This window comes from Micromys minutus (genome assembly GCF_963924665.1).
Source record: "Micromys minutus genome assembly, chromosome: X".
Taxonomy (NCBI): Eukaryota; Metazoa; Chordata; class Mammalia; order Rodentia; family Muridae; genus Micromys; species Micromys minutus.
In genome coordinates this window covers 78,844,513-78,857,261 of record NC_137970.1, presented here as the reverse complement: position 1 = coordinate 78,857,261, position 12,749 = coordinate 78,844,513, and the positions used below count along the sequence as shown (strand labels likewise).

Genomic DNA, 12,749 nt, shown 5'->3' with positions numbered 1-12,749 from the left:
TGTTTATTAATTTAGTAACTGCTTAAAATTTTTATAAAGGAATTTAAGTTTTCCAGTTTCTAACAGCTTCAGTAATTTTTACAGACTTTTGCCTGATATGACAGTTTGAAAAATAATATAAACAAAATAGCTATAAGAGAACAATTAATTGAATACTTAACCCATTGTAGAAATTAGTTTCATCTGTGGATCCACAGGGTCAGGCTGGATTCTTAATGGATAGCTCTTCTTCACAGAATAATCTTGAAGCAGAAGAATCAAGCCCACTCTCAAACTTTTATACCACTCTGGACACAAAGCATTCCACATAATCACTGACACCATGCCTGAACTGTCAGCAACCTCCAAATAGGTCTAGAGAAAGAGAGTATATCTATTTTGCTATTTTGATCTATATGGTGACACACAAGGTTTTATCTGTGAAATTTTGTAGTGACAGAAAAATGACACTTAAAATTAATTTTTTATTAGTAATGACTCAGTTAACTCTGTTAAGATTGCTAAGCTAAATGAGAGACTGCTACAAGATACTCTAAGAGACACAACTAACTTCCTGTGTGATTGTAAACTTCAAAGGCACAGAGCACATGTTAGTTATGTTTACTTTTCCCATAACGCTTATCACACTACCATACACAGAGCAACCACACAACATAGTCATCAGAAGAATTAGGTAAGCCTCATATTGTAAATGTTTTCATAGCATTTTTGATCATTTGCGAGGACCTTGTTAGTAGTCACTGATCCTATAGCACTTTAGATCAGCAATGACTACACATAATCCTATCAGTGCTCTGATGACATTAAGTTTACTTATACTAGCATCTCAGAATTTCTTATAAATGGCATGGTAATCATTTCTGTTATAGTATTTCGCAGGAAGAAATACTAATGTCAATGTTATCATTGCTCAGTTTGGGTGTGGTTAAATAAGTATTTTGAAACAAAAACGTGTGTTCTCTGTTTTAAAACATAAAAATGAACAAAACTGGCTATATCTAAAGAACAGCATTTCAAGTTTTCTCTAGCTCTTATAATTTCTTTTCTAATGATGTTATTATAGTCTAAGATCTCCTTTCTTATCAATGACAATAGATTTTAATTCATTCAGTCAGTCATCAAACACATTTCGAGTCCACGTTTCCCTCCAGATACTGTTAGACACGGAATAGGATGGCTAGCCGAATCAGATACTATCCCTAACAATAGCTAAAATGGAGGACTTGGCATGTACCTGAAGCACAGTTAAACTATTTATCCATATTAAGAAATTGTATCGTCACATCAGCTCTGTAACATATTTATAATTAGCACTTACATTTTGCTGATTAGAAAAATCGAGGCTTGAAGGAGACAAATAGCTAATGCCATAAAGGCATGATACAGCTGAGATTTGAAACTAGTTCATGTGAATAAGAAGCTATATGACATACATACCTAGTGACATGCCCCCCTCTTATACACACACACACACACACTCTCACACACATGCATATTTATGTAATACATGATAGATATATGTATATGAAATTTAAATATAAAATTTTATGCATGACTTACACAGTAACCAGAGAGAGGATACTATTAACCATGTTAATACTAGATATTCTTAGTGCTGGAATCTTTGTTTATATTTTTCTCTTAATATACCCTATATTTTCTCTTAATTTGCTTCCATAAGCATACACAACTTGCACAATCTGAACTTAATAAACCACCTAAGCTAACTCTGAATACATGAAAAAGTGTGGTGTAATATTAAGTTAAAAAAGTAGAGCATAAATGTATATGCATATATATGCATGTATACACACACACACACACACACACACACACACACATATATATATATATATATATATATATATATATATATATATATATATATATATATATATATATATATATATCAGATCTCATAGCACTATATAGCAAAGAGTCAAGTTAATAGAAAAGTGTGGCACCGCTGTAAGAGGAGTGTGTCCATGCAACAGAGCACTCATATTTTCTTAGACTTTCCCCCATGTGAGCCAGTGGCAGAAGCTGATGTCAACTCTGGAGGAGGGTCTTCTCTTAGTTAATCTTTCCTGGAAATGCCCTCACAAGCCCACCCAGAAACCCATCTTTTAGTTGATTTGGGGACCAATCAAGTTAACAGTTAAGACTAACTGCCAACAAGACAGTGTCTTATTCTTTCTTTGGTTTAAGTCTCATGTCTCCTAATAAAGCTAAAGAAAAAAAAAGAAAAAAAGTGTGGGGGTGGAGTGACAATTAGGAAATTACTAGTGAATTAGGAGCTGAAGAAAAGATCAAGTAATTGCATTGAGAAGTAAATAAAAGACAAAAGGAAAGGCAAAAATGGTCCAGGGATGTATTTTCCTATTAAAAAGTCTGACTAGAGCCTGATTACATGCTGGTACAAAAAGCACAGAGAAGAAAAGATTAAAGACAAAGAAAAGAAGTGTGAAAGACCAGCTAGATCAGGAATCCAAAAGGCATGGCTACTTCTGTCTTGTATACAGATATAGTTTTTTTTTTTTCCTTTAAAATACAGTTTGTGGTGCTAGGACCTGAAACAAACCAATGGCCTCGAACATGCTAGGCCAGTTCTCTAACACTGAGCTAATATTTCAAACTCCAAAGAATTTTTAAGATAAAAATCACTCTGAAAATTACTTTGAAGTATAAAGAAAAATTCTATATGCATTCAGAATTATTAAAGTGTGTCTGTGGAATGTTATTTAAACAAACAATTTTTGTCAATAGATTTACATGTGTGCATATTATAATCTATACATTTAAATGAACATATATTATTTTTGTGTTACTTGTACCTGATATGGCTCAATCATCTTTTTATTAGGTTTTCCATAGTATCGAAGTTTTGACTTATGCAGGATCCTTACAAGCAAGGCAGGAAAATTCTTTCTGTTACTCCAGGTCATTTCAAGATGAGAGAGAGAGATTATTTTGGTGTCTAAAATACAAAAGAATAAAAAATTATATTTATCATGCCATCATAGTTTCAAAGATCTATTCTAATGTTAAAAATGGTAGCCAGACCATATCTAATGCAAACTCATTCTTACCAGCCAAGTTTTAAAAATTAAAACCTATGTATAGAATTCTTTATAGTTCTCTACATATACTTACAATATATACACATATATGCATATATAACATACTAACAACTAAAATATGTATAGTACTTACCATGCAGAATGCGATAAACACTTACATACATAAAGTAAAACATTTTCTCTAAGTTTCCTTCCACCACATCAAACCATTTCAGGAATTTATTAGATTTAAATCCATCTCTCAATCTTTTCTTCCAATCTGTGTTTCCTTTAATCAATACATTCATTTATTTAAGTTACAAAAATAATAAAAGTTGGGGCTCTGGGAATGTAATGGTCCCATTGGTAAAATGCATGCCTTGCAAGCTCAAGGAATTGAGTTCAATCATGAAAACCAATGTAAAAATGCCAGGTATGCATTTGTAACCCCAGCACAGGAAACGTGAAGGAAAGAGACTTCCTGAGGCTCATTGGCCAGCCAAACTTGCATAATTAGTGAGCTGGAGACCAACCAGAGGCACTGTCTCAAAAGAGAGGGATGGATAGTCTTCCTGTGAATGACAATGCAGAAGGCAAAGACTCCATACATGTAAACTGACAAGCCTACATTTGCATAAAAAGCATGTGCATGCACGGAGGACACAAACACACATACACACACACACACACACACATACATACAAGTATTTCTTCACTCTGTCTGGGTTGATCTGATACTCACTCATACTACTCCTCTCTCACAAAAACATGATAAAATTACAGGCATGCACCACTCATAGCAGTATAGAGAATGGTATCTGACACATTTCTTTGTATTGTCCTCGAGTCCCTTCTATCTAGATAGGCTCCATCTTCTGCAAACATACTGCATATGGCTCAATTTTCGCACTTGCTACTCTGCTTTGGGAATGTCTTCCTCTTAGATAACTAAGTGACTTCCTTTTTCCTCTCTCCCAATTTTGCTCGAAGGGCACTGTCTCAATGATATCACTAACTCCTCTACTGAAACCAAACCCTTACTTATTCCCTGCCCACACAGTTTTCCTCTACGACACTTGTTATTTTCACACACACCACATAATTTATCTTGAAATATTTTAATCTCCAGGTCTAAGTGAGAACAAAAACTGTTTAAAGGCTGTTTTTTATATTTAAGATTTAAAATTTAAATCTTGTTTAATCTTTTTTTTTCAACTGTTTTATTGGATATTCTCTGCATTTACATTTAAGATGTTATCCCTTTCCCACAGTCCCATCCCCCTCCCCCTCCCATTGCCTCCATGAAGATACTCTGTCTCCCAACCTCCCTCTCCCACCTCAGCACCTTGGCATTCCCCTACACTGGGAAAACGAGCCTTAGCTGGACCAAAGGCCTCTCCTTCCATTGATGTCAGAAAATGCTATTCTCTGCATGGGTCTCTCCAGGTGTGCTCAGTGGTTGGTGTTTTAGTCCTGGGAGCTCTGGAGGGTTTGATTGGTTGATAATGTTTTTCCCATGTTGTTGCAGATCCTTTCAGCTCCTTCAGTCCTTTCTCTAACTCCTCCATTGGAGTCTCTGTGCTCAGTCAGATAGTTAGCTGCAAGAATCTGCATCTATATTGGTCATTTCTGGCAGAGCCTCTAAGGGGACAACTATACCAGGTTCTTGTCAGTAAGTGCTTCTTGGCATCAGCAATATTGTCTGGTTTTAGTGGTTGCATTTGGGATGGATCCTCAGGCGGGGTAGTCTCTTGATAGCCTTTCTGGGGATCCATCCAAAGACATATATGAATCTTAACAGTATCCTTCTTAGAAAAGACAAATATAAAACAAAACTGAAAATAAAAACTGGAAAAAAGATACATTCGTCCAATGATGTTGAAAATGTAGTTTCTGTTGGATCTGTATCACTACCAGGGCACTTGATCTACCCCAACCCTTATTGTGTGACTCAGAAACTTGAATTTTAAAACACAACCGAGGAACTGGAAAGAGCTCACACAGGAAATTGCTTGTCTTACAAACATGACTCCCAGAACCACCCCCATAAGAAAAGCTAGGTATAGCAATAAACTTGTGTTTTTAGCATGGTAGAGATATAAGTAGAGAAATCCCTCAGTCTGGTGAGACAGTTAGTCTAGTTTATAGCTGCCAGTGAAAGATACTGTCTCCAAACGAAAATGGTGGATTGCACTTAAAGAATGAAGTCCCAGGTTATCCTCTGCCCCCCCCACATGTGTATATGCACAACTGTATCAACACAAGTGTACACATGTATATACACACAAAAGGAAGCACTTTTGAGGTCTGAGTAGACCATTCACATTCATCAGTATTAACCTATATACCACTAAGATGATAAATATTATTATTAGAAAGAATAGAATGAGGCAAAGAAGAAATATAGAGGAAAATTATCATACTGGTGAGGTAACTTTCACCAATAAGGTATTAACCAGTTAAGAAATTAATTAATTGTATGGACACACGTTCATTAAAGAAGGTGGAATACATTATTAGAATAGTACATTGTGGGTCTGGTTCTAACACTCTGACTTATTCCTTTTACATTGGGTCTATCATATCTGTCTCTACCATTACAGTACTAACCCATGACAAGCCTTTTATTTCATATGGATTCTGGGATCTAAAGTCAGGTCTCCAGCTTAAAAATTAAGCTCTCCTGCACCTACACCCTAAACCAACTCTCCAGCCACAAATTTCTTCTTATTTTATTTTATTCACTTTACATCCCAATCACAGCTGCCTCCCTCCTTTCTTCCCAGTCCCACCCTTACAAATCCTTCCTACCACTTCTCTTCATAGAAGAAGAATCCCCCCTTGGCTACCACCCCATCCTGGGACATCTAGTCCACTATGTCTAGGCACATCCTCTCCAACTGAGACCCAACCAGGCATTCCAAGTACAGGAGAATGGGCTCCAATGACAGAGAACAGAGACTGAGACAGCCCCCATTCACTTTTTATGAGAACCACATTGAAAACCAAGCTGCACAAATGTGTAGGGGGAGGGTCTAGGTCCAGCTCCTGCATGCTCTCTGGTTGGTGACCCAGGCTCTGTGAGTGCCATGGTAACAGGTTAGGTCTGTTGGTCTCTTTGTGGTATTCTTAACTTACTCACTTGTATCCCCTACTCTTCCATAAGACTCCTGGGCTCTGCTTGATGTTTGGCTGTGGGTCTCTGCATCTGCCTCCATCCACTGCTATATGAAGCCCTCAGGAGACAGTTATGCTAGGTTTCTGTCTGCAAGCATAGCGGAACATCATTAATGTCAGGGGTTGGCTCTCTCCCATGGGATGAATCTCAAGATGGAACAGTTATTGGTTGGTTGTTCACCCAGTCTCTGCTCTATCTTTATCTCTGGCATATTTTGTAGGCAAGACAAATTTAATAATGAGTTGTGCTGTAAAAATTAACAGTAAAAGCAGGGCTGGTGATGCAGACTTATAATCTCAGTTACTTATGGGTCTAAGGCAGGAAGGTGGTCTCCTTGGGTTACAGAGTGAGCTGAAAGGCAATCTAGGCAATTAAGCCAGCCCCGTGTCATAATAAAAAATAAAATTAGGGTGAAAGATATATCTCAGTAGTAAAGTGCTTGCACAGCATGGGCAAGCTTCAAGTTCTTTATCTAGCAAAACACACACACACACACACACACACAGTTCCAGATTTGATGGTATATACTCTTAATCCTAGGAAACCGGAGGCTGGAGAAAGAATAGGTGTTCCATGTCAGCATGTTGTGTAGGCTACATCAAAAGTCAAAGATAAAATGAAATAAATCCCTATTTTGCATAAAGTCTGTGGTAATACAACTAGACCAGATAATTGACATTGTCTAGGACAGCTTTTACTCTACAGTGGCAAAACCAAATAGTTTCTGCAGGGTCTGAAAGATAGCTCAGCAGATAAAAGTATTTGGTATTCTTGAAGACCTAGGTTTGATTTCTCAGGAGTTGGAGAGAGGGCTCAGGGTTTAAGAGCACTTGTTGCCTTTTTTTTTTTTTTTTCCAGTTTTGTTTAATTCTGTCGTAGATCTCTGGATAGATCCAGTCTCTGGGTCCTGGCCCTACAAGCAGTGTCTGGGGTAGGTTACCTCTCCTGGTATGGGTCTCAAAGGGGACCAGTCACTGGTTGGGTCTCAAAGGGGACCAACTGGTTGGCCACTCCCACAAGTTTTGTGCCAACTTTACCACAGACTGTCTTGTAAGCAGGACAAATTGTAGTTGTAGGTTTTTCAGCTGGGTTGGTGTCCCAATCCTTCCACTGTAAGTCTTGCCTGGTTACAAGATATGGCCTGTTCAGGCTTTGAATCCTCTGTTGTTAGGAGTCTTAACTAGGGTCACACTCATAGATTCTTAGGAGTTTCTATTGCACTAGGTTTCTAGCTCATCCTAGAGATCCCCATCCCCCTGCCAATTCCAGTTGTCTCTCCTAGTACTCTCTCCCTGTATCCTCCTCCACTTTTCCATCCTTCCTGTTTCTGGCCCCACCACCCCATCTAGGCCATCACCACCACCCCCATTCCACCTGCAATATTTATTTCCCATTATGCCAAGATTAATGAATCCTTGTTTGAGCCCTCCTTGTACAAAAAAAAAATTTTTTTTGGTAACATGATTCCTAATGATAGTTTGCTGTACTCATAGACTAGTTCCTAGCCCTACTGCCACCAGACAGATTTCATCCAGCAGCTGATAAAAACAGATGCAGAGACCACAGTCAAATGTTAGGTTTGAGGAGCTTGGGGAATCCTGCAAAATAAGGGGAGGAAGGATTGTAGGAATCAGAGAGGTCACAAGAAAACCACAAGAAAACCCTCAGAATCAGCTCACTTGGGTGCACATGTGCTCAAAGAGATTAAACTGACAACCAGGGAGCCTGCATGGGACTGCCCTAGGGCCTCCATACATGTGTAACAGTTGTGTAGGATAGTCTTCTGTGGAACTCCTTACAGTGGGAGCAAGGGCTGTCTCTGACTTTGCTGCTTACTTTGGAGAGCCTCTCCTCCTACTGGCTTGCCTTGTTCCAGCCTTAATAGGAGAGGAGGTGTCTAGTCTTAGTGTGACCTGATATGCCCAAGGCTGTTTGATATAATTTTGTTTTGTTTTGTTTTGTTTTGGAGAAAGGGGGGAGGAATGAAATTGGGTGGAAGATAGGCGGGCAGAGAAACTGGAGTTATTCCAGATGTAAAAATAACAATAAATAAATAAATAATATGCAAATCTAAAAAAACAAAAGAGTAGTCGTTCTTGCATAAGACATGTATTCAGTTTTTCAGCAATCACATGGTTCCCAATCATCTGAAACTCCAGTTTCAGGGCATCCAACACCTCTCTTCTGGTCTCCTTGCACACCATTGATGCTCAATACACACACACACACACACACACACACACACACGCACACACACATATGCTCAATGCAGGCAAAACACCCATACACAGAAAATAAAAATAAGTAAATAATAACCAATTAAACAAACAAACAAAAAGCTGGGCATAATGACACACATGCTTGTGGTCTCCTGAGACTGGAGGACTGTGCATCCCAGGCCAGCCTCGGCTGGAAGGGAAGAGAAAAGGTAAGCAAGCAAGCTGACTCAGTGTGTAAAAAAGCTTACTACCCTGGACCCAGGTGACACAAGGAGAGAACCTACACCCAAAAGTTGTCCCATAACCTTCATCCACTCACAGTGAAATCAAGGTACGTAGGTGTTCTCTGCTGTGCCCTCCAAACCCACAACTAAATAAAAAGTGTAAAAATTAAAATTAGGAAAATAAATTAAGCAACCAATCTATGGTTTTCACATTGTAGTCCCAGCACTTGGAAGCTAGAAGCAGGGAATCAGAAGTTCAAGGACAGCCTGGGATTTTTTGAATATCATAGTTTTTTTTTTTTTAAGAAATAGAAAATATAAAAAGGGGTTTGTAAGGTTACAGTGTGGTGTGCCACTTTTCAAGCAGGATATAAACAAGGAATGAACAAGACTGAATCTTTTTTGGGTGCCTGAAAATTTCTAGATCATGATGGAAGCTATATAGGAGTCCAATGGATCAGGTTGGATAAACCTTTTTCATGTTACTGTGTAAAGCTAAACCTTAACAAAAAGATTCAAAGGCACAGAACATAAGCAAAGTTAACAGAGAAGTGACAGGATACCACAAAAACTATATGCAGTATACAGCAATCACAAACTTAATATCTATTAGCAAAGAATTCCAGTAAATGAATGAGAAGACAAGCTTGGACTGTGGCTCTGCTATAAAGCCCCGCCATTTAGGGTACAAAGGAGACCCTATGCTCAGTTCCTAACTCCAGAAAGGAAGATATAATAAGATAAAGACAAAACATATTATTTTAGAATCGCAAGATACAGGGAAATGGACGTTCATGCATATGTTGTTAAATTTAAATTAGTGCTAATTTTCAGAAAATAATTTATCAATACCCACTAAATTAAAAAAAACTCAAATATTCTTTAATTCAGTAATTATACTTCTGGGAATCTACCCTCTCAACAGCAATATTCAAATACAATCAATACTCACACATTTTACTTTTTTGGCACTGTTTGCAATACCGAGAAAGTCTGAAACAATAAAGTACCCTACATGGGTACAATTATAGAAGTTATCACATTTCTACACTGTGGAATATTGTATTTATAGAAATACGGAAGAGATGCCCAAAATATTTTATGTGCAAATATCATATAATTTGTTTTATTTTCTCAAAAATGTGCAGCAAACTCTTATGCTTGGGATTTTAATAGGGATGTTTAAGGATACAAAGGTTAAATATGCATTTCACTAAGTTCCACATTTTATCATTTACAACTTCAAACCCACAGCAAACCTGAAGTTCTAATTTCAGTCACTTCCTAGATTTTACCACCATGCTTTTAATGCAATCAGACCTGATGATTTTAACACAATATACTTTTAAAAACACAGTTTGAGTTTTTTAGCACATGGACATTGCTTTATGTAATAAAATATCACTTTATCTTGAGCATATATATATATATATATATAATTTTGCTTTTGTATCTCAGCTATCGAAGCAATCATTGACTACAAATGTGATTTTTTTTCCCTTCATTTTGAGTGGATATGATTACAAATACATAATTTTGAACCAGATATCTTTACATTTTTCAGTCCATGATGCTTGCTTGTCATAGAAAGATGTCTTATGATTTAGAATTGTGATAACAATGTAAAGAGAAAAGGGGGTGTGGCCAGGCCAGTGATTCCACTGGCACAGTGCTTGCTTAGCATGCAGGAAATCCAGGTTTGGATCATCAGGTATAGTCAAGTACTCCTGCAGTTCCAACATCTGGGAGACAGAGGTAGGAGGATCAAAAGATGTATCAGGCTAGGCTGAGATATATGAGAGCCTGCCTCCAAAACCAAAAAGATCTAAAACCAGTAAATGTTGATTATAGTCTTTTTACTTTTTCTGTTTTTTTTCATTTTTTCTTCCCATTTCTTATGTGTTCAGACTGTAGTGTTATTTATTATCTGCCTTAATTACATGTCTTATACTAAAAAGAGCATTTATTGATGACAAACTTCCATTTTCTGACTGACTTCCTACTTCTGATACAGGAAATATGAACTTCCTGTATCAAGAAAAATGATCACTTGCAGTCTTTCTACAATCACCACACCTTCAAAAAGTACTCCTTGCATGAGTTTTATATTCAGTGACAAATATGTTTTAACTGAAATAAGTTGTCACATCACTGAACCCCTTGAACAAATGTTAAAACTATAAAACAAACAATGCTGGAAATATTTTGCATTTAGGTAAAATTTAAAACAATACACTCTTCAACCTACATATTTTCATAACTGAAATAGGACTGGAGGTAACATTATCTAAAACTGTGTATAGGCACGCACGCGCACATCACAGGAGTCCTTTGAACCGCATCCTCATATCTTTCTGCTAAACTAAATTTAAACCACAGTCAGGTATTTCAAGGCTGGTGCTTTGCAATCAGACCAAGAGGACACTCGAAGTAAAGACTATTTCACTACTCTGCATTTCCCCTGGACCGCTCCCCCTACCCCCACCCCTGCTTGTAATGAACAAAACAGAAGCATTTTGTTTTCTGTTATCATGAGCCTCCAAACTCTCTGTTTCTGGTGCTGCTGTTGTTGCTGCTAGACAAGATGTCTTTCTGGCCTCAGAGTGCCCTCAGTTCTCCTGCCCCAGCCCCTCTAGATGCTGGCTCTTCCTGGTGTGTGCACCTTGCCAGGCTCCGAACACTCTTTAAAACTCGCCTCCAATTCCCTCCAATTACTTACTGTTAAAATTGAATTCCTCAGGTTGCTTGTTGGTCTTCCATATGTCTCCATACGGATCTTCGTTATTCCACAGAGCCAGGTAGTGACTCTTGCCCCCTCTTAGAGGCCTCTCTGGCTTTTCCTCATGTGCTCTGTTTCTAAATGGAGCTTCTACAGAAATGACATCCAGGGGCTCCCCACAGTGGACCTTATCTATGCACAGGATTCCCTGTCCCAGTCTTTTCTCGTTGTAAAGGCACGAGACTCTGGAAATTCTCATTTCTATGCCAACTTTAAGAATATTCTGATAAACAAGAAAGTTTAAGCTGGGGTCTAAGTAGCACTTCTCCTGGTACACCCCGTCTGAGATTGTCACATCATAGCAGTAAAGGGGAGGCTTGGGCACCGTGTCCCGTGGCTCATCCTCTAAAAGGTATCTTTGGACGGCCAGTACAGTGACAGGCACCACTTCCGAGAGGGTGACACACTGTCCAGGGGAGCCAGTTATTTGCTCAATAACAGTTTGGATCCAAGACCTACGCCTCTGACCACCAGCTCTTCGGATCACTCCTCCTGGGACCCCAGCCTGATCTTTTTCGCGGTGCTCCAAGTAGAGACCAGCATGCGAGGGTCCCGGCTGAGGCTGACCAGACTCACCCGACATTGTGAGATAACCGCAAACTCCTAGCACTCCAAAAAGCTTATTTGCCCTGCTCAAAGACCCGGAGAAAAAAAGCTCCAGACAGAAGCGCAATGCTGTAGCTGTCCGCACGGACTGGTCTGGTTCCGCCCAGGAGCAGGCTCAAAAGATTCCACGCGTGCGCATCTGCTTTCCCGCCTGTGATTTGAGCCCCTATTTTGAGACTTTGAGACAATGTTTCTAGTGAGATGCACGAGAGAGAAGTACTAGGCATCAATTGGTCCTTGGGTTCCCTAGCCCACTGAGATCCACCTGGGGTGGGGGGCGGGAGGGGAGGCAAGAGCAAGGGAGGAGAGAAGCAGGAGGTTGTCAGGGTTTCCAAAATACAGCAGCTGCCAGAAGGAGGAGCAAGGAGCGCTGCCGACCAACCCCGCGCCCCTCCTCCCAAAGGAGAGCATGGAGAGGTGGCAGAAAATAGGAAGTGACAAAAGAGAGGCTCTAGTAGTCCTGGCAAAAGAAAATATTTTAGCGTTATCACATCTATGTGTATTTACTAAGTTCGTGCTTTGTAGTTAAGAAACATGAATGTGGTAACTCGGCTCTCAAGTATAAACAAATTCAGATAATGCATGCACAGCCTGCAGGAAAGGAACTAGCAAAAAGTTCTCAGTGAAACACTGGCTGCTGTTGTTATTAGTGTAAGCATAATTATCTGAGGTAGCTCCTGGAGT

At 39.0% G+C, this 12,749-nt stretch overlaps 1 protein-coding gene across 2 annotated transcripts in view; it reads right to left on the bottom strand.

The window, feature by feature from the left end:
• RADX (RPA1 related single stranded DNA binding protein, X-linked) overlaps positions 1–12,042 on the bottom strand; it is a gene marked incomplete at both ends in the record, with an annotated part of 66,951 nt that extends 54,909 nt beyond the window's left edge. For both annotated transcript variants that reach the window (XM_080909723.1, XM_080909724.1), the window contains 3 exons: positions 162–354; positions 2,835–2,977; positions 11,400–12,042. In XM_080909723.1, coding sequence (XP_080765849.1) covers positions 162–354; positions 2,835–2,977; positions 11,400–12,042 — 979 coding nt within the window. The remainder of the gene's footprint in view (positions 1–161; positions 355–2,834; positions 2,978–11,399) is intronic.
• Positions 12,043–12,749: the final 707 nt, after the last annotated feature.